The following is a 23,397-nucleotide window of genomic DNA, read 5'->3' as shown; positions in this document are numbered from 1 at the left end:
AAAAATATATCATATAAATGCATGCATAGGATTAGCTTGATCTTTCCTATACAAGTCTATGCGCTTGCCTTGAGAACATAAATTAAGATACATGCTTGAGAGTCAAGTAAGCCTTCTGTCTTAATATAGTTGTACCATTTGTCTAGCAGTCTGTGGGCTGGTGCTTCAGATGGCAGCCCTATCTAGATTGCCAAAATGCCTTAGCCTAAGGGTTACCATTACTCAAAACTGAGCTTACCACACATCATTTTAAAATGATAACTGCCAGCATTACTTCATTTTAAAGTTCATTTCACAAGCCAGAGATTCCCTCTAATCATCCACAACTCCAAAACAGCATGTACAAGAACAAAATTTATGTAAGGGAGTGGGGTGGTGAGGAGGTAGATGCAGCAGGCATAAGGAAAACAGGTCAAGAAAAGGAAGAGGGAACATGCCCAGCAAGAGGAAAGGGTGTTTTATTACTTTGTCAGAGAGAAAAAAACACAAAAGAGAAGAAAATGTTCAGGAAAGATCTTGAAAAACAATATAAATGAGGAGTGAGTGCTTGTTGGTCTCTTGGGTTAGACTATAAGAGTGCCCAGTTTGGGTTTATCTGAGGCTCTTGGTTGATCCCTTACCTCCCACTGCTGTTTCTCCATTAGTGAGCTGTACGGGTGGCTGGGAGTTGAGTGTAGGAAGAGAAGGTTCTTCCACATGAGGGATCTCTGAGCTTAATCCCCAGGAACCAGCATTCACATATTGGAAAAAGGGACACTGTTCCTGCCCACCAGTGCTCTTCTGTCCAGATGGATGGATGCAGCTACTAATTGCTGAAGGAACAACCTTGGGCAGCATGCAGCCATCCTGACCTTTTCTACATTGTAGGCAGTTCTCATAGATCGTTAAGCGAGAGGTATGGTGGGAAGGAATAGTGGGATAAACTTGGCAAAGTGAGGGGCACTGAGGTGATGTTAATGCTGAAGCCATCGGGATATATGAACCAGATTGGTCTGATCCCAGGCTATTGTTCCCTGGGGGGCAATAAAGCCCTACTGGATCAGGCAGGCTTGGTTTAATTGACATGGTGTGAGTCCTCCCTGGAGAATAATGTCCTAACAGATCAGACAGACTGTCTATATAGCTCTTAGAGCTTCTCTTCTGCAACTTGTTCTCGGTCCCTGAACTTGTGAATGCAAGGCCTTGTGTCTTCAAATCTGTTTGTGGACTCCACTCCAAATTGGTTGCACGAGCTGATGCATCACTGATGAGACCAGATTTTCCACCTGCTGAAGTAACATCTGATGTTCTAAGAATGGGACCTTTAAAAAGCTTCTACTTACCTGCTGTTTCACACATACTATATCAGACTCCTAACAATCATTGTTATGCATGCAAATCATTCCAGATGTCAGATTCTTTAATTATTAGGTACACCCAACTTATTAGTACCTCTATCAGTTAGATAGATGTGTGCTTTGTAGGTATGCAATTGTTGAGCTCTGTTCAGCAACTAATCATTATAGAGAGAAACAACATTTATTTTATTGTTTTTGTTATTGTTTTTTATATTCATCCCATATTATTATTATTTTTACACTTTTTCTGTTATTTTTGTTATTATTCCTCATACTTGCATTTCTGTGTCTTGCATTTCCCCTATAAGGGATTAAAAACGGTTCATCTCATCAAATTTCTACTTAAGTGCAAAACATTTGTCAATATTTATACAGAACTTATGTGTGCTCAGTTGCTTATGCCAATTTTCTGGGTGTTTTATTCAATTATGCAATTACTGTTTACCCATGGTCCCTCTATGGCAGGTGTGCCTTGTAAAATGCCTAGTGAGCATGGATGTAAGCTTGATGTACCTAATAAACTGACAATTAAACATAAACTGTTCAGCATGATGCTGATTTAGATATGGTAAAAAAATGTTAAACACACAAAAGTTAAACATTTGAAAAAATAATGTAAATGAAAAACAGCATCATCTAGTTGCATTGCCATGTGTTGGTGCATGATGTCTGTTAGCAATGTTCTCAGTGAAATAAAGAGAAAGAGAGGTGTGAATATTAAGGACTGTGTGTGTAAAATGTTCTTGCAGATGCAGAATAATGGTTAAACGGGATGACTGATTTTTACTGTGTTGAATGTTCTTTTAAACATAAACTAAATAAGCTTAATAGTGCAGCTGTTCATAGCAGTTTAGCATGCGGACTGTCCTACCTGGAATGCCATGCTGTAGTGAAACTCCTGCCAGAGGTAGGGGTGCTCTCTGTTTGAGAACAGAAATCATTAAATTAGTTAACATCTTCAAAACGAACAGGAAACCACTTTGCTGTAAAACTCAATTCCTGCGTAAAGCCAGGCGATTTTCATAAACATTTGAGATTGTTGCTTGTCAATCTGTACAAACATGATCCCCATGTCACACTGTAGGATCTCAGTTGTCATCATGTCAGAATGCAGACAAGAAGAGATGTCCGGGGTTTTACATGATTGATCCGTGACACGTTCAGACCCATTTGGTTTGAAGTTGTCGCGCTAAGTTGGGTTGGGATGTCGCGCATCCGGTTCGATGGTCCTATTGGTTTTTGGTTTGATGCCCATCGTAGTAGTCACACTGCAGGCTGTCAGAACTTCATCAGATAAAAAAAAAAAACTGATCACAACAGCTATTAATCGGCTGTCGGTGACCATGTCAAACAATCAAAGACTACAAATTTTACCCTTGGATTTTAGAAATGTTTTGAGATGTCCAAAATTTGTCTCAGACGACCAAATCGTGGCCAAAATCGCACAGTGTGTGCCCGGCTTAATATAGGTCTAAGAGTTGATTTTAATTTTCAGGCCTAAGATGTGATTTTCTCAAGAAACACAAGACACATCAACACTGACTGTTGGAAGTCGACATCCATTATAATTGAACTTGAGTTTTCACATGAGATGTGTCCCTTCTTTTCAGTATGTGGTGAAACTCCTGTCTTGACTGCTTGAATGATCCCACCATCTCTCAGGGTAAGAGGTAGGTATACAGCAAGACTCATTTCTGTTCTGGCACCAAGGTAGTGGAACAAACTTCCCCTCGATGTCCGAACAGCTGAGTCACTGGCCATCTTCAAAGATTTGGTGAAGATCTACCTCTTTCTGAAACACTTTTACTGAAACTAGCACTTTTCCTTTGTTTGTTGTACTGTATGTGTATATTAAAAAAAAAAAAAAAAAAAACCTGAACAGAGATTTAGGATGATGGTGTCCTAAGTCTGTAACCTAGTGAACCATTGTTAATGTATTAATCGATAGAGACTTAAATGCACTGTTGTATGTCAGAGTGTGAATTATGCAGTGTTTGGCAGTGAGTACTGAAGCTATATGTAGTAATTTGACTTTGTAGTTTATAGTAATTTGTTGTAGCTTGACTAGACACTTGTGACCTAGTATATAGTGCATCCGCATCTTTTTCCACATTTTGTTATGTTACAGATTTATTCCAAGATGGATTAAATTCATTATTTTACTCAAAATTCTACAAATAAATGCCAACATGTGAAGATGTTTATAATAATGGAATAATGGAATAATGGAAGACGTTTGTCAATAATGACAACATGAAAGACGTTTGTTTAAAATCTTTGCAAATCCACTGATTCCAGGTATTCAAAACTAAGCATCAAGCACAAAGTTCTGGAGTTAATTCAACAAGCTAAAAATAAAATGTTTAGTTTACCCTGAAATTTGTCTGATTGGAATTAAACAAATCAGGGCTTGAAAGGCTTATTAAGTCATACAGTGAGAGGAATCAGTAAAAAACATACAGAAAACCATCACCTTACATGCATCTCATTTGATTGACACTTGATAATATTCCTGTGCTGCGATTATCTTCCTATGCTGTGAGTATATCTGATAAATGTCAGTAACATTGCATTGCAGTTATTTAACTAAGCCTTGTTTTAATTTTTATATAGTAGTGTTAGTTGAAATAAATGCTGTAAAGAAATATATTTTGTATTTAATATACAGTATTTAAAAAATACTAAACACAAGAAATGTATTTAATCTAATTGGGAGGATTTTATCATGCAAGCTAAAGATTCACTGATTATCACAGTGATAATTACCTGTGCCCGTAAACTCAATGAACATGTATGAGTCAAGCCACCATGAAATGAAAAACCTCTGTATGACTGAATGGATCTCCTGTTCCACACAGTGATACTATCGATCAGAGGTTTATATTTTTTCGGTAATTGCTATACCGCACCATTCTCTTTTTACTAGAACTGTCATGATTTGTTCAAAGTATCTCTTGTATCTCTTGCTTCAAATATGATCATGATGTACGTTCGGCTCGATCCTCTAGCAGCTCGTGTGTATGAGCTATATTAAATCATTTTTCAATCTTCTTTCTAGTGGTGTCTTTTGCAACAGAAAAAACACAAACATAATATTTGCCCCATGATGCAATGAGAAAATACTGCTGAAAAGCGGTGCAGCGGTGCAACATTGCTATGCAGTGCTTAAAATGCGTATTTTGCCTTAGTTTTAAACAAATGGCAAAGCTAAAACTGAAGGCTTTCTGAAGTAGCTAACCTTTTTCATATATTCAATGTTCAATATTTCAAATTAGTCTTCTTGGTCTTGTTATCTTACAGGATGAACACAACACAAATCAACGGGGATGAACTTGTCATACACTTTGGGGCTAGAGTTCGAAATCCCAAGATTGTGTTGACAGCAGGTCTGAATTCCCTGCCTTCAGATGTCAAAATTGCTGTAGTGCCTGTGAGTAAGTCGCTCTATACCGCTATCTGCCCAGCCCTTAGCCTCTCACTACAGTCAGAATATCTCTCATATTATCTTTAGTTTTTCAGACTAAAATGATTAGTTAGCTGAATTCAAGCAAGTGATAATTAAGCAAATAGAACATTTTTGTTTGATTGATAGGACCCTTTCAATCCATACAATGTAGATTCAATTTCAGTAACTGCTTAAACCAGCCCAGGTCAGGGCTCCAAAAGACCCAGGGGCCTATCCTGGGAATACTGGGTGCAAGATATACACCGCTCCATCAGTGGAACAATTTAGCATAGTTTTTGGGAGATGGGTAAGAACTAGACAAACCATGCCAGAAACATGCCAGTCCTGTCTATCAGATTATTAGAGAAACTAACAAATTTCTGAGACAACAGAAAGTGCACCACTTTACTGCACAATTGTTGAGCAAATCAGAGGTGACAGATTGGTTTAGTGTTCTGTCAAACAAACAGACTTGGGGAGAAAAAGCCAACTCAGCTCAGGCCAAGACGTTTAAATTAACCTATTTATGGGCAATCTATCTAATTTGGCAAGACTGTAATGATCAGTGTAGAAGTGCAAAAAAAAACTGTGTCCTAAAATGAATTATTTCTAATTTATGGCTTGCAATGTGTTATATTTTGATAGCAATCTGTATTTGTAAATAGTGGTTAAAATTAGTTTAAGCCAATTAATAATTACTAAAATAATCTTGCTTGATATTCTCTAATGTGTAATGGTAGTGTACCTTTAAGCCACCACAGACAGGGCAGGTGGTGAAGAGCATTCTAGATGAAGTCAGATGGGGACAGCAAATCAGGCAGTCAGAGTGTGTGTCCGTGCTGGACGAACCCTGAGCCCATGAGTCTCTAGGAGATTCAGGGACAGAGCATGCGGCTGCTGAAGCTGCAGTCTGCTCTGGTACTGTTTCCTCAGTCTGTTCACTTGCTATGTTATTTTTCTGCTCTCTGACCTCTTCAAGAAGACTGCGGGGTGTGTCATATAGGTAGCGTAGTGATGACGGCACTTGATACTCATGGGTGTGGCTGACCGGACAGGTACACCTGTGCTTTTCAGGGCTAGAGAATGGCGGTAGGCTGAGCAGAGTGCCACACTCCTCTTTGGGGCTCCCTGTGTCTAGGCTTCCTGTGTAGGAGGAAAAGCTGCCAGAATAGGATGAGTGGCTTCCTGTGGCAATGCCGCTGTCTGAGGAGCTCTGACGGCCAATTTCCTGAAGCCTCCGTGGAATTGTTGGCTTTGATGGCAGTCTGGGCGCACTGGCTAAATTAACTGGCAGTTTCTCCTCTCCATGAGAGGACGTTCTAGTGGACTCAACTGTGGTGGTGGGAACCGGTTCCACCCACAGGTTCAGTCGGCTGCTGATACTGGAATCTGAGTGGCTAGTTTCTGAGTCAGAAGATCCGGATATGCTGTGGTCATCTCCAACGACTGAAGAACTGAAACTGGAGGTGGACGCTATCACAACAAACAGAAAAAGAGTGTTAAATTGAATACATCATCCTGGAAACCAACAATAATAACATCAGTTTCTTTTCTTGCTTTATCTTTTAAAACCTATAGCACCTGTGTTATGAGAAAGCAAACTGAGCCTCTTCTCCAACTCTTCAGCCTCTTGGTTCAGTCTCTCCTCTGCTGATACTGCAGTGGCACTAGGCTCTGAGAGTTGCACAGAATCACAGTCACACAGTCTTAGTCTAGGTTTTTTGAGATGCATTAAGCTGAGCCTCCAGCTTATTTTGATACTGTTAACACCTGCAGGTTTAATCGTTAACAGAAGAAAACACTTTATAAAACAATATTAGTTTCCAGATTGCAGTTGATAAATAAAATAAGTATCCACTGTTCATGTGATGTAGCACAAAAGAAAAACTATGCAATACAATAATCAATGTATTATCTGTTATACACTTTTTTGTTTTAATGATAGGGTTTGAATATGAAATGCTGCCCTCTTGCAGTGTATTTTTGTATTGCAGAGCCAGTGGAGATGAACGTAGAGGGTGGGGTGTTGAGGCAAACACCTCTGAGTTTGTCTAGCATTTAACTATTAATAGTCCTGGCATATGGGCTTGATGGCATGCAGCCAAATAAAACCACAGACAGAGACTGTTGATCTTTAACAAAGCAAATAATGTCTAATAACTGAAGCAACTTTTAAAAAATTTTGAGAAATATTTTCCTTTGTCATATGACAAAGCCAACACTGAATCCACGGAGAAGTAACTGAGAACGGTGTGTGAAATGTGCAAAGCCAACGCATCTGTTGCTGATTTAGTTTCTAGTCAATGATGGCATAATACCCAGGCACAGAGCTGCTTTTATTACAGCAAGTGCCAAGATGGAGAAGAAGGGGAGGAATGAGATACTATGTTCTACAAGTGATTAAGTGTGTTGGAGGTGCTGATGTGACTTTAAGCCCCCACCTCGCCTTCTTCTCACTCACTATTTATTCTGTCTGTCAGTGTTAGAATACTTGATGAGCTCACATCTGATTGGCTAGTGCAAAGTGTGAGAACAGGAATGCCCACAAATCTTAGCTGACTGATGCATCCCCACGCTTGTTAGCCTCTAATGAGCTAGCTGAACAAACACGTCCGCATGACCCATTACCTCCGCTGTTACACAACAGAAAATGAAAACACCACAAGCATGGGCTCAGATGGAACATGCATAATTACTGGGAAGGCATACACAACTGACATACAGCATAATGTCGTCGTTAAACTGCATAGGGTTTATTAATATTTGACACTGTACTCATTACTAATGTAATGGCACACTGCCATGGCACACTTAAGAAATTTAAAGTAATAAGCAGTGCCAGACATTAACAGTCGTATCCAGTACACACACAAACCCACACATGTACACACCTGGCAGAAGCGGTTTGATTCCAAAGGGACCTCTGGAGGGCGAGATACCGCGCAAAATGCAGTCAAACAGAAAACTGATCTGCTCCCCTTCAGCACATGATAAGAAGAACACACCAGCCCCTATACACACAGACAAATCTTTGTCACCCATACGCTACAGATGTAGTAGACAGTGATTAAAAACACTGGCATGTTCCTTTTAAAAGCGTGACAAAACAGCATTTGTGTTACTTTCGGTTAATATCATTCAAACACTGCAACTACAGGGTATTTATATGTATTGAAATATCTCACTGCCTGTTTCTATCACTTCTACTTTTTCTAGGTTGAAATGCCTTCACGCTTCGCATATACTTTGGGTGACAGATGGCCTTGAGTGAGCGTGTGTGGGTCAGTGGGTGGACAGATGTTTACATTTACTTATGTGTGATGGATATTTGTGACTTCCCTATGCTGGTGGTCAGCAGGGAGACATACATTCACCAAGCCGCTAGACCACCTGGACTGAAGACCCTCCACCAACACACACACACACACACACACACACACACACACACATTTGTCTTACTTTTCTCATGAGGGCCTTCCACTGATTATTATTAACGCATCTATTACTATAACTTAACTACAACCTTCTCTTCACTAACCATTTAAATTACATTTTATTTTTATATTTTATTTTAATTACCAAAAAAACGTTTCAGTTTCGGTAGTCATATACTCCTATTGGTTACATTTTAGCTCATCTTCAGCTCATCTTTCATCACAGGTAATGAAAAAAAAAAAACACAGTAAAAACAGCCTCCGTGTTTTACAAAAGGGGTTTAACAAATGACAACAGTGCCACATATGCAGCATACCATGCAGTCATACTGTACAAAAACAAATACATTTTCACTGTTTCTTTTTCTACACATCTGGGTAGCATTGCACTCAAGAGAATCTTGAAGAGAGTCTTCAAATTCATGTTAAGGCATAAAACCTTTCATGAACACTAAAGCTTTGGTCTCCAATATTCTGTCTGATTTTTCACAACCCTCACAAGGATGACACAACAACACACTTATATGCCCTGTTTACTTACAATAACCACAGCGTGTGCCACCTTCAAACACAAAGCCACTGGGAACTGGGCCGTATCTGCGCAGGTCCAGGAGGTTCCACTGGCCGCTGATAACAGGCGGGACGTCCCTGGTAATGACGAGCAGATTGTTGCAGAAATGAAGTGTGGCCAGACCAGCTTCCAGCTTAGTACCAGGCAGGACTGTCACCTTAAAACTGTGTACTGTGGGGAAAAGCAAAAGAGACTGAGTGAGAAAAACAAAGCAAATAAGAAAAAGTAATTAATAAAAAAAAATAAATAAAATAAAAAAAATAAAAATCCACACTATAAAATGCCCACATTTCACTTTGTAACCTTTTTTTTTGTCTCTCAACAACAGCTTGAGCTATTTTTACTTTATGGAACAGTTTCTAACATTACCCATAATGCTATTGATTGCCTGGTGATAATGCCTTCGCAGAAAATTCACCTCTACATAAAAAGCGCACAAAGCAGCAGCACTTCAGACCTTTTACCTGTCCAGTTCTCTCGGCTCCTTACACAGATCAGCTTGGACTGAAGCTGACATTGTAGTGTAGTGATACCCTTTTTAATCTAGAAATGACTGAAAATAGAAAGTGTTACTTTTCTTTATGATGATTCCTTACCTTGAGCTGAAAAATTTAGGCATTTTAGCTATGAATTTATATGAGACAATTTTAGGCTAGTCCTTATACAAATCTATTATAATCTTTACTGAAACTGGACTGTATGTGATGGTGTAGGTGGCAAAAAATAAATGAGACAATATGTCTGTACCGCTTTTGCATATATGTTACTGTACAGTATGTGACTTTGAGGTATCCTACCAATTTTGCCGTTTCTCAGTATGAGGTTGTCGTAACATTCAGTAACATAACAGTAACTATATTTTCACTTGCCTGTGTCTACTGCCTTTGACACAGTGACTCCACAGATCCTCATTTCCACTTTCATTACACTCACCATGCATTAATATTCTTTTTGTATTTAGTGTATTATTACTTAGGCGCTTAGGTTAAGATGTTCCATTTGTTTTGTATATTAAGTGTAAGTAAATGTTGTTGCCCGGAATTATCCATCATCCATCATTTGTAATTAGCTTCCATAGCTGACATAGTCATCATCAGACCTCAAGTATCCTGGATATGAATGGCAATTGCGGACCAGGCCTTCTCATCCGTCATCAGTGTGTGACCTTATTATTGTTCTTGCGGTTGAATGGACAAACCCCACAACCACACTCCAAAATTTAGTGGAAAGCCTTTCTAAAAGAGTGTAGGCTGTTATAAAAGCAAAGAGATTGGGATGTTCAAAATGCACATATAGGTATGATGGTCAGGTGTCAACTATCTTTTAGCCATATAATATAACAATAAACAGATTTCTAAACTAAATAAAATTATGGCACCTGTACACATGCAGAGATATTTCAACACACACACACACACACACACACACACACACACACACACACACACACACACACACACACACACACACACACAAAAAAAAAAAGCTTCCTCAAAAGAGTGAAGCCGTTTCTCAGTACCCATGTGCAGCACAGATGGGTTGAGGGTATTTATCAATCTCTTTAAAACACACTTCACAATGAGGGCACTGATCTAATTAGTAATGAATCACACTTGCATCAGTGTGATAACATGCAGAACTTTCCTTGCATGTGTTTTTTCTTAGTCTCATGTTTGAGGAAAATGTGAATTTGTAAGAATGAACAAAAAAGAAAGACCATAAAAAAAAAAAGAACATATCTGTAAGAGATTAGAAAGAGCCTCGTGTTTATTTTTGGTTTGTTTCAGCCTTTATGCACGACATGACACATAGTTAAGACAGCATAGATATTTACAACTAGCTTGTGTGGAGCTCAGGCCGAATTGGAGGATTTACATAAAGTTGTAACTAAATGTCTGAACTGCTTACATTAGCTGGTTAGCGACATTGATCAGTCTTGTAGTTTTCCTAAAGCCATTTTTAGGCTTTGTGATTATATCGACCTTTTCTTCTCACACTGTATTAAAATGTTCTTCATGTAAAACTGTATGAGGAAGATCCGCTAGCTATTGATCTTCATTCTGCTTAGGTAATCAATTAGCGTGATATGGGCTTGTGAAGAAAATAGAGCCAAACACTGAGCTTGAGGAATTCATAAAGACTTTTATGTCGATTAGCATGTGCGTCATCCTATGCCATCCTCCTATTCACTACTTTTAGGTGAACTCAATAGGTATAGTCACACTCACTTTGTCATCTTTGGACGCAATAATGGGTTCATAGACAATCTCAACTGCCAACCCAAAAAATCTTTAAAAACGTGTCCTTATTGTCTACAACAGCAAAATCAAGTCATTCAACAAAATTAGGTGAGAAGTCAGAAATAAATGTAAATACAAGATTTCGAAAAATAAAAAATGACCATCTGCAACATATGATGCCTTCATCTTCCTCTAACATGATCAAAGATTAAAGGTTAAAGCATTGAAATCTCAGGTAATCGCATAATTTATAATATTTATAATGAATCAGCATACCACATACACATACAGCACCACACAACCGAAGAAAATTTGATGACACCTTCAAGCATTTCATAAATTTATTCTTCACTCACTAAGTGATGCATCTTCTTTATTTAGATGAAATTAGAAAAGTATTTTTCATTTCCTACCACTTTATTTTAAGCATAATATTAAGACTAAAAGAAACTACACAAGGTTTGTGTAAAATAACTTGCGCATTACACTAGGGGTTATGTACATCGAGGAGTACTTGATAAAGGAATGTTGGGGATAGGTTGAACCTGTCAACGCCGAGTCAGATACAGATTCATGAAGGGCCACAAATCAAAACAATGAGCCATTGAGTCAAAGTTCATGATAGATAGACACACATGAGCACACACACAGTGACAGCAAGCAGGTGACTTCACAGCACATGCTATGCCAGTCCCCCTCAGTATAGTAACTGCAAATCCCCCACCTCCACTCACTCACTCACTCACACACACACACACACACACACACACACACACACACACACACACACAGGTCACATTGGGTTATTTGCTTGTTTGATTTATGAGGCTAATGACTGGAATGCACATCAAAGCCAGGCATTTAACAGACTTCTCTCTACTGCTTAAGGGCACCTTTGAGCTTACACACGTTACTATACATTTGTTCTTGTGTATTCGTCCCATAAACAATTTGTTAGCTGTTTTTAGAGCTTAGTGGTCTAAGGTACAACAATACACTAGATACATCTATACGTCTTTATCTTTATCGTCTATGCTACAAAATGTTTTTCTTTGTTTTCTTTTCTATTTCTTATTCCAATTTAACAGCCTCGATGTTGGTAATGTTACAAGACGAGTAAATGTGTTATCTAATTCATAACAAACTCGTTTTAGTCTGTCCGTTTAATAATACCATTAAGACAACAAAAATCGTTTTAAACTCATCTGACATGAGTGTGAGCTGAACACACTTACTTGATTCGCATGCTGCATGTTGCTATTGTAACTTTGGATCACGTTACATTGTTTAGTTGAATCGACTGTGTTGAATAAGTGTGTGACAGTGTGACGACAGGCAGGATCAGAAATAACTGTACTAGAAGCTCATTATTTCAGTTCTAATGCGATATGCAAATGAGCTAACTATGTTCAAGTGTGGAAAGTTTCCAGCATTGCAGGAATGGGATCATCAAAGTGCTGAACAATGTATCCTGTACTCACTATTTTGGCTTTGAGAGCTGGCAGCTGTGGATAACAACTGGAATTTTGACAGCGCCTGAAATGCTACTACCGTGATTGGCTCATTAAGGGTGAGAAAACGTAGACTTATATGGTGGGAATGGATCGTTTTATGAATAATCTGTATAGCGCACAGGGCAACATCTGGAATTGCCTCTACTGTGTGTTATAGTGTGTTCAAATAAAATCCAGTAAAATATAGCTAACACCAAACCATAATATTATTGTAGTTAAACAAATAAAAAAGAAACCACAAACAAATACATATTAACAGCTTCAGTTCAGTTCGCATCAAACTTCAGAATGGGAAGGAACATGATCTCAGTGACTGACAGTAGAATGGTTATTGGTGCCCATTGCTTTGTTTGAGATGGTTGCAGATTTCCCTACAGTTTAACAGAGTGGTGTAAATGAAAAACCCTGAGTGAGCTACAGTTCTGTGGGTGGAACCATTAATAAAAGTGGTCAGAGAAAAATGCCTAGATTGTTTCAAATTGTCAGAAAGAATACAGTAACTGATAATTAATCTGAACAACTGTGGTAATTAGAAAAGCATAGCAAGCATGCACAAATGTCTTAATGAGAACGGTCAGAAGAGACAGACAGATTGTTTCAAGCTGACAGGAAGGCTATGTCAGCTTATATAACCACTGTGAACAGATACTGTAAGCATCTCAGAATGCTCAACATGTTTAACCCTGAGGCAGACAGACTATAACAGCACATTGAGTTTCACTCCCAGCCAAGAACAGGACTCACTAGAATAGGTAGAGGTTAGAATAGGTAGAGAGTTAATTCTGATCTGATTAACAATGTGTGTCCACTCATAGAACTGCTGTTTGCTGAATATTTTTTGCACCAGATTCTGTGAAAATTCTGTAGAATGATGTGGAAAAATCTATGACTCATTGGATAACTGCATTAATGAGCAGGTGCCCAAGAGTTCCTATTAAAGTGTAAATTACCTGGTATGAGCACAGGTTATATCCCTATATGGAAAAGTAAGTTTAAGTAAATTATTTCTTTGCGACTGAATACCATCTTATCACTGAAAATACATGTTATTGCCAGCACACAGTAATACTCACCTTCCCCTAGATAATAGCGAAGCCGAAGGTCCCAGGCCAGTAGGGCCTCCTTACTATCAAATCCCAGCTGAACAATCTGATTCAGGCTGAGGATTGTCAGAGTACAGGCAACTCCTTCGCTGCTTCCTCCTGCCTCCAGACCACAGATGCGCTCCAGAACAACGCTGCTCCGCTCCTTCGCACCACGCTCCTTACACACCAACAACACCAGGCAGTCTGGGACAGAAAAAGAAACTCAGAAAAAAGCTTTGGCAATATATTTATAATGCACCTTTGTTTTATGCCAATAAAGCACCTTGACGTGACCCGGATTAGCAACGAGTGGAACATAGGGTGTTAATATTTGAGTAAATTACACAAGTGTAAAGTGTCCCTTTTGCTCCCATTTCCATGAAATGCAGCAACTGTCAAAACATCACTGTCTGTTCTCTCATCCGCACCACCTTCCACACATATTGACCACCGACAGCTGTCACAACAGCTACATCAGGAGTGTGACCTCTACACTCACTCGCATTCGTACACACTCATACACATGCAACTAACGGATGCACCAAACTTCAATGGGTTCGGTTACAAATTTTCATGTAAAAACTTTTTAAAAAATTGGGAACACCCACAAAAAGAATGAAAGCTGCTTGCAGGGTCTGTGAAGGATTACCACATACCCCACTGGGGCAAGAATCATGCTGCTAGTTCTGTATACATTTTTACTGGAGGAGCAGCGGCAGGACATATTTAATGACAGACTTGGTATAGTCACAAGCAAAAATCAAGCTAAAAATACTTGTGAATATCTTACAGCCTTATAGAGACAAATTTGTCTTAAAAACAGTGTGTAAGTGCAGAGAATGTGGATATAATGTAAGAAGTACTGCAAAGGAAGTGGGTTAGGGAATAGATGCAGTCTGTAGATCAGAAATGTGTGACTGTCCCTACACAAAGGCTGAGAAAAAGAAAATATTCAAATAACAAATATTCAAATGTTTGAGATTTATAACTATTTAAAGTTATAATTTATATAAATTATAAAAATTAAAAATTTATATATTTATTTATATAATTTAAAACTATTTGAGATTTATAATTTAATACACGAGTAAAATGCAACATTCTGCTGATCATATCCGACATTTTTGTTTACTGCTCTAACACGTCCCAGTTTAACCTCATGAAGGTCTTGTGGTGAGCCGATGAGATTTATCAGGTGAGTCTTTGCTAATGCATGCCGTGATGGAATTTGAGTGTCCAAGAGTTAGAGAGCGAGTGTTAAGGTGTATGAGGTGTTGAGATGTTTATTATGACAGGTATGGCCCAAACAGGGTTTACTCTATGGTACCAGCATTGTTTTCCATGCCATGAAGATTTTGGACCTCCACTGACATGAGGCCGACTCTGTGAGGATCCTGAGGCATCTAGAGATTTACCAGCTCCACTTGGACTCTAAATAGTTGCGGTTCTAAAGAGGAGATGCCAACTACATTTGGTCTCCTCATCAATACATCTCTTCATCAATATAACATTTGTCGTACTGTATATTTATAATCACACCCTTCTGTGTCACCCATATGAGGATGAAATTCCCCTTTGAGTCTGGTTCCTCTCAAGGTTTCTTCCTTTACCATTTAAGGGAGTTTTTCCTCCCCACAGTCACCTGAATCACCTCAGACTTGCTCATTGGGGATAAATACAAATACATTTAAATAAATCTAACATTAATCTTGAATTTTCTATTAATCTTTATATTATTCTTTACAATAACTTTTTTGTTCTATGTTTATGTTCTGTAAAGCTGCTTTTAGACATTGTCGATTGTAAAATTGAATTGAAATTTCACCTCGGGTCAAAGATAATTCACGATGTTCTTATACTGATTTCATATAAAAAGTATTCAAACCCACAACTACTGTGTCTTTAAATGTAATCCAACACACTGCGATCTAAACTGGGAGAGCCAAAGTTGTGAATGGAGGAACATGATATAAGCAAGTGGCCCAAGGCTATCTATCTGCTGAATATATAACATAATGCTAAGTCAACTCCTGCAGAAGGAAATCTATGAAGCTATAGAAGCTGACATGAAATCATTATAAAACAGTAATGCACCAGGAATACTTTAAAATGAAATACAATGACGACCTTCCACTAACCGAATGTTGATTTATTAGTATTTAATTTTGAAATGTGTAAAAAGCAAAACAGTTAACTGAGATATATAAACACACACACCTAATGTATACCTTTATTGTGTCATGATTACTGTATCATGTATACCTGTATTGTGTCATGTACACCTGTATTGTGTCATGTATACCTGTATTGTGTCATGTATACCTGCATGGTGTCATGTATACCTGTATTGTGTCATGTATACCTGCATTGTGTCATGTATACCTGTATTGTGTCATGTATACCTGTATTGTGTCATGTATACCTGTATTGTGTCATGTATACCTGTATTGTGTCATGTATACCTGCATTGTGTCATGTATACCTGTATTGTGTCATGTATACCTGTATTGTGTCATGTATACTTGTGTCATGTATACCTATATTGTGTCATGTATACCTATATTGTGTCATGTATACCTGTATTGTGTCATGTATACTTGTATTGTGTCATGTATACTTGTATTGTGTCATGTACAGTATACCTGCATTGTGTCATGTATACCTGTATTGTGTCATGATTACTGTGTCATGTATACCTGTATTGTGTCATGTATACCTGTATTGTGTCATGAATACCTGTATTGTGTCATGTATACCTGCATTGTGTCATGTATACTTGTATTGTGTCATGTATACCTGTATTGTGTCATGTATACCTGTATTGTGTCATGTATACTTGTATTGTGTCAAGTATACTTGTATTGTGTCATGTATACCTGCATTGTGTCATGTATACCTGCATTGTGTCATGTATACCTGCATGGTGTCATGTATACCTGTATTGTGTCATGTATACCTGCATTGTGTCATGTATACCTGTATTGTGTCATGTATACCTGCATTGTGTCATGTATACCTGTATTGTGTCATGTATACCTGTATTGTGTCATGTATACTTGTGTCATGTATACCTATATTGTGTCATGTATACCTATATTGTGTCATGTATACCTGTATTGTGTCATGTATACTTGTATTGTGTCATGTACAGTATACCTGCATTGTGTCATGTATACCTGTATTGTGTCATGAATACCTGTATTGTGTCATGTATACCTGCATTGTGTCATGTATACTTGTATTGTGTCATGTATACCTGTATTGTGTCATGTATACTTGTATTGTGTCAAGTATACTTGTATTGTGTCATGTATACCTGCATTGTGTCATGTATACCTGCATTGTGTCATGTATACCTGCATTGTGTCATGTATACCTGCATTGTGTCATGTATACCTGCATGGTGTCATGTATACCTGTATTGTGTCATGTATACCTGCATTGTGTCATGTATACCTGTATTGTGTCATGTATACCTGCATTGTGTCATGTATACCTGTATTGTGTCATGTATACCTGTATTGTGTCATGTATACCTGTGTCATGTATACCTGTATTGTGTCATGTATACCTATATTGTGTCATGTATACCTATATTGTGTCATGTATACCTGTATTGTGTCATGTATACTTGTATTGTGTCATGTACAGTATACCTGCATTGTGTCATGTGTATCTGCATTGTGTCATGATTACTGTGTCATGTATACCTGTATTGTGTCATGTATACCTGTATTGTGTCATGAATACCTGTATTGTGTCATGTATACCTGCATTGTGTCATGTATACTTGTATTGTGTCATGTATACCTGTATTGTGTCATGTATACCTGTATTGTGTCATGTATACCTGTATTGTGTCATGTATACTTGTATTGTGTCAAGTATACCTGTATTGTGTCATGTATACCTGTATTGTGTCATGTATACCTGTATTGTGTCATGTATACTTGTATTGTGTCAAGTATACTTGTATTGTGTCATGTATACCTGCATTGTGTCATGTATACCTGCATTGTGTCATGTATACCTGCATGGTGTCATGTATACCTGTATTGTGTCATGTATACCTGCATTGTGTCATGTATACCTGTATTGTGTCATGTATACCTGCATTGTGTCATGTATACTTGTATTGTGTCATGTATACCTGCATTGTGTCATGTATACTTGTGTCATGTATACTTGTATTGTGTCATGTATACTTGTATTGTGTCATGTATACAGGACCTGTATTGTGTCATGTATACTTGTATTGTGTCATGTATACTTGTGTCATGTATACTTGTATTGTGTCATGTATACTTGTGTCATGTATACTTGTATTGTGTCATGTATACTTGTGTCATGTATACTTGTGTCATGTATACTTGTGTCATGTATACTTGTATTGTGTCATGTATACTTGTGTCATGTATACTTGTGTCATGTATACTTGTATTGTGTCATGTATACTTGTGTCATGTATACTTGTGTCATGTATACTTGTATTGTGTCATGTATACTTGTGTCATGTATACTTGTATTGTGTCATGTATACTTGTGTCATGTATACGTGTGTCATGTATACTTGTATTGTGTCATGTATACGTGTGTCATGTATACTTGTATTGTGTCATGTATACTTGTGTCATGTATACTTGTGTCATGTATACTTGTATTGTGTCATGTATACTTGTGTCATGTATACTTGTGTCATGTATACTTGTATTGTGTCATGTATACGTGTGTCATGTATACTTGTATTGTGTCATGTATACTTGTGTCATGTATACTTGTATTGTGTCATGTATACTTGTGTCATGTATACTTGTGTCATGTATACTTGTGTCATGTATACTTGTGTCATGTATACTTGTGTCATGTATACTTGTATTGTGTCATGTATACTTGTGTGAGTATGGAGTATGTATACGTGTGTCATGTACAGTATACCTGCATTTATTTACTTAAATAAAACCTGTTTTAAGGTTAGTTATAAGAGTTTAAAGCAGTGTTGCTGTGCTAGCTGTGTATATGAGAGCCACAGTATCAGATTTAACGGTTACATACCGGCCACCGGTGAGGGCTTATGGAGAACGACCCACCGAGTTTTCCACTGTGGAGCATAAAAAAGCCTCAAAATGAAACCAAAACGAATAAGAAGTCTACGTGTTACTTAAACAGATACATAAATACATATATATATACAAAACTCACTCGCCTTTTTGCCTTCTCTGACTTTAACGTGTCCTTCCGCGACCGATGAATCCGTCATCTTCCTCCGCTCATGGCTTCTGAACAGCTGCGGCTCCGCGGCGCGCGAGGATCACTTTTCAAAATAACTGACGCCGCACGCGCTTAAAAAAACATGTAGGTGACATATAGGAAATTGTTTTTTTTTGTGTGAAAGAATCCTATTGGAGAATGTTATTTGACTTAAAATAAAATCTTATTGTAAAACTACTTTACTGTACCTACTTTATTGCAAATAATGTTTTTTTTTCGAATATTATATATGGAGTGTATATATATATATATATATATATATATATATATATATATATATATATATATATATATATATATATATATATATACATACACTCCATAATCTATAATATATATATTATACACACACACACACACACACACACACACACACACACACACACACACACATATATATATATATATATATATATATATATATATATATATATATATATATATATATATATATATATATATATATATATATATATAAATTCTGGGATATATATAATAGATTATGGAGTGTATACCTGTATTGTATTATAATTATATTATATATTATATATATAATTTTCAAAAAAAAATAAAGTAGTTTTACAATAAGATTTTTTTTTTACTTTGACAAGGAAAAAAAACTCTTTCCACAACATTCTAATTTATTGATATGCACCAGTGTACTGTATGTGTATATGTATGTGTATGTATATGTGTATGTATATGTGTTCTCAATAAATTAGAATGTCATGGAAAAGTTCATTTATTTCAGTAATTCAACTCAGATATTGAAACTTGTGTATTATATAAATTCAGTACACACAGACTGAAGTAGTTTAAGTCTTTTGCTTCTTTTAATTGTGATGATTTTGGCTCACGTTTAACAAAAACCCACCAATTCACTATCTCAAAAAATTAAAATACTTCATAAGACCCATAAAAAACATTTTTAATGAATTGTTGGCCTTCTGGAAAGTATGTCCATTTACTGTATATGTACTCAGTACTTGGTTGTACTCAATACTTTAGTTCAGCGTGGCATGGATGTGATCAGTCTGTGGCACTGCTGAGGTGGTATGAAAGCCCAGGTTTATTTGACAGTGGCCTTCGGCTCATCTGCATTTTTTGGTCTCTTGTTTCTCATTTTCCTCTTGACAATAGCCCATAGATTCTCTATGGGGTTTGGGCCTGGTGAGTTTGCTGGCCAGTTAAACACACCAACACCATGGTCATTCAACCAACTTTTGGTGCTTTTGGCAGTGTGGGCAGGTGCCAGCTGGTCAGCAGAACGAAGCATGAAGTGCTCTAAATTTTTTTGGTAAATAGGTGCAGTGACTTTTTTTTCAAACAACACAGTGGACCAACACCAGCAGATGACATTGCACCCCAAATAATCACGGATTGTGGAAACTTGACACTGGACTTCAAGCAACTTAGGCTATGTAGTTTTCCACCCTTCCTCCAGACTCTAGGACCTTGGTTTCCATATGAAATACAAAACTTGTTCTTATCTGAAAAGAGGACTTTGGACAACAGTCCAGTTCTCCTTAGCCCAGCTATGACGTCTCTGACGTTGTCTGTGGTTCAGGAGTGGCTTAAAAAGAGGAATACAACAACTGCAGACAAATTCCTTGACACGTCTGTGTGTGGTGGCTCTTGATGCCTTGACCCCAGCCTCAGTCCGCTACTTGTGAAGTTCACCCAGATTCTTGAATCGATTTTGCTTGACAAGCCTCTCAAGGCTGCGGTTCTCTCGGTTGGTTGTACATCTTTTTCTTTCACACTTTTTCCTTCCACTAACTTTCTGTTAACATGCTTGGATACAGCCAGCTTCTTTGGCAATGAATGTTTGTGGCTTACCCTCCTTGTGAAGGCTGTCAATGATTGTCTTCTGGACAACAGTCAGATCCCATTATATTGTAGCCCAATGAACCAAACTGAGAGACCATTTTGATGGCTCAGGAAACCTTTGCAGGTGTTTTGAGTTGATTAGCTGTTTGAAATATCACTATATTCTAATTTTTTGAAATAGTGAATTATTGGGTTTTGTTAAATGTGAAGTTTCAATAGTTGAGTTGAATTACTGAAATAAATGAACTTTTCCACGACATTCTAATTTATTGAGATGCACCTGTATATATAGTATATATACACACACAAGAGTCATATAAATCTTAAGTAGGTCAACATCTTAATCTGTATGTCATTAATTGATAATAATTCATGGACGTTTTAAACAGTGAATGTCAGTGAAAGACATAGTGAAAGAATGGCATGCTTTTTGGGAGATAGAAAAAAATTGGAGAACTCAGAGCATCACAGGGAAAAAAAAAGTCAAAATACGTTTTTTTTTTTTTTTTTTTTTACAAAATAATGGCAGTAAAGTTGACCTAATTATCAGTGTTAAATATCAGTGTTATTTCGGTGCATAAAATACTTTTGTTCACTCAAAAAAATCCACTTGTGCACATAGAAAAGGTATCATCATACATGCCAGGCCACCTTGCCCAATATTAGGGCCTGACCTCATGTGCACGAAACCAGTCTGAAATGTAGTAAAAAAAATAAAACTTCCCAGATGAGATTGTCATAACAGTTAAGGAAGAATAAATCTGAAATGGGACATTCAACAAGCACATATTTTTTCAATTCAATTCAGCTCAATTCGATTTATTTTTATTGCACAATGTTTTGTATAGATATGACATGCAGATTAACTGACCAAACATTACAGACTGATGCTATAATAAATAAACAGAAAGGACACTTGCTGTGAACTTTAATGCAAACACAACCCCAAAATATACCTGTGGCTAAGTCATGGATTACATCAGAAGCTCATGTGATCATTTGCCTTCCAATGCACACTATACAGTATTCTTACTCAACACACTGAAGAAATACAGAATAGTATTCAAGCCCATAATGACTCTTCTATCATTGTTTTTTTCAGGTTTTGAGTCTTTCTTTTTCCAACACTGCAAATCTATGTTTAAACAGTTGTCTCTACAGAAGCTTTACTTGAACCGATTAACAGGGTCAAAGTTCAAACGCTTCAATTAAGCAATAAAAACAAAAGTGCTACACAAAGCATCACACAGCTGTCAGAAGCGGACAAACTCGCCAAGGACCTAAAGCTTCATAGGCAGAGCCTGCGTTCCCAATAATAACACAACCAGTGGACAACCTTCAAGTCTATGTCAGAATGACATTGTTTATTCAAGTGACATGAGGTTATAACAAGTCATAGTTTCAATATAATTTATTAGATTATAAAACATACTCTTCATTCACAGTTCTTTAAAAAAGGTCTGGCAATACACATGGCAACTGGCGACTAAAGTCCTTTTTTCTGGGATTTCTTTTTTCGTCGGGTGACATGATTGATCCATTTGACGTATTTGGTGACTTTGGTGTAGACTCCTGGTTTCCCCGTTCGTCCGCATCCATCGCCCCAACTAATGATACCATAGAGAAAACTTGCTTCGTTACGCTCACATGCCAGTGGTCCACCAGAGTCTCCCTACACACACACACACACACACGCACACACACACATACACACACACACACACACACACACACACACACACACACACACACACACACACAATATTTATTTAATTATTTTACATTACTGGGAATAGGGAAATTCATTTTTTTATACCCTTAAAATTATTTTATACTTGTAAAGATAATAAAAAAAAATAATAACAATGAATTACTTAAAAATTAAAATCAGAAATAACTTCTAGTAACATGACCTTTTACTGTATGTTTAGTCTGACAGATTACTCACTCTCTCACTCATTTTCTACCGCTTATCCGAACTACCTCGGGTCACGGGGAGCCTGTGCCCATCTCAGGCGTCATCGGGCATCAAGGCAGGATACACCCTGGACGGAGTGCCAACCCATCGCAGGGCACACACACACTCTCTCATTCACTCACGCAATCACACACTACGGACAATTTTCCAGAGATGCCAATCAACCTACCATGCATGTCTTTGGACCGGGGGAGGAAACCGGAGTACCCGGAGGAAACCCCCGAGGCACGGGGAGAACATGCAAACTCCACACACACAAGGCGGAGGCGGGAATCGAACCCCGACCCTGGCGGTGTGAGGCGAACGTGCTAACCACTAAGCCACCATGCCCTCTTCTGACAGATTATTTATTCCTTAATTATTTATTCATGCAATATTTATTCACAGTTCCTTTATTATAACATGTAACAAATCTGGTAAAAGGATATTTATATGTATACTGCATATAAGTGTGATTGACCTGCAAATTGACCTTCATGACAAAGAGAAAACAAAATGATCCGTCTGACACTTGCTGCATTTTGCAATTTCTCGTCTGGAGCTTGAGACGTTGCCTCACTTCAACAATGTTTTAAAATACTGATGATGGAGTGATCCTCTAAACAACTCTCTGGAGTTGGAACAATCTTCATCTGACCAGTTATGGTGTGCATTCTGAGATTCTCTATGCACAGTCACAGTCGTAAAGAGTGACA

General features: G+C 37.6%; 2 protein-coding genes across 3 annotated transcripts in view; both read right to left on the bottom strand.

The window, feature by feature from the left end:
- Window positions 1-18,895, bottom strand: part of LOC132841785 (protein Dok-7-like) — a 36,632-nt gene extending 17,737 nt beyond the window's left edge. Inside the window, exons 1-9 of one of the 2 annotated variants that reach the window (XM_060864314.1) lie at window positions 18,830-18,895; window positions 18,679-18,724; window positions 13,615-13,830; window positions 8,758-8,958; window positions 7,674-7,793; window positions 6,364-6,456; window positions 5,528-6,255; window positions 2,209-2,257; window positions 621-1,268 (exon numbers count right to left, since the gene is read on the bottom strand). In XM_060864314.1, coding sequence (XP_060720297.1) covers window positions 621-1,268; window positions 2,209-2,257; window positions 5,528-6,255; window positions 6,364-6,456; window positions 7,674-7,793; window positions 8,758-8,958; window positions 13,615-13,830; window positions 18,679-18,724; window positions 18,830-18,883 — 2,155 coding nt within the window. In that variant the 5' untranslated portion in view covers window positions 18,884-18,895. The remainder of the gene's footprint in view (window positions 1-620; window positions 1,269-2,208; window positions 2,258-5,527; window positions 6,256-6,363; window positions 6,457-7,673; window positions 7,794-8,757; window positions 8,959-13,614; window positions 13,831-18,678; window positions 18,725-18,829) is intronic. The other variant, XM_060864315.1, reaches the window with a different exon arrangement.
- Window positions 18,896-22,061: 3,166 nt separating this feature from the next.
- Window positions 22,062-23,397, bottom strand: part of LOC132841766 (hepatocyte growth factor activator) — a 19,420-nt gene continuing 18,084 nt past the window's right edge. Inside the window, 1 exon segment of the mRNA XM_060864283.1 lies at window positions 22,062-22,396. Within this exon segment, the coding sequence (XP_060720266.1) occupies window positions 22,211-22,396 (186 nt within the window). The 3' untranslated portion in view covers window positions 22,062-22,210.

Source organism: Tachysurus vachellii, chromosome 2, assembly GCF_030014155.1.
Source record: "Tachysurus vachellii isolate PV-2020 chromosome 2, HZAU_Pvac_v1, whole genome shotgun sequence".
NCBI classification, from domain to species: Eukaryota; Metazoa; Chordata; class Actinopteri; order Siluriformes; family Bagridae; genus Tachysurus; species Tachysurus vachellii.
This window is presented reverse-complemented; position numbering and strand designations above follow the sequence as displayed.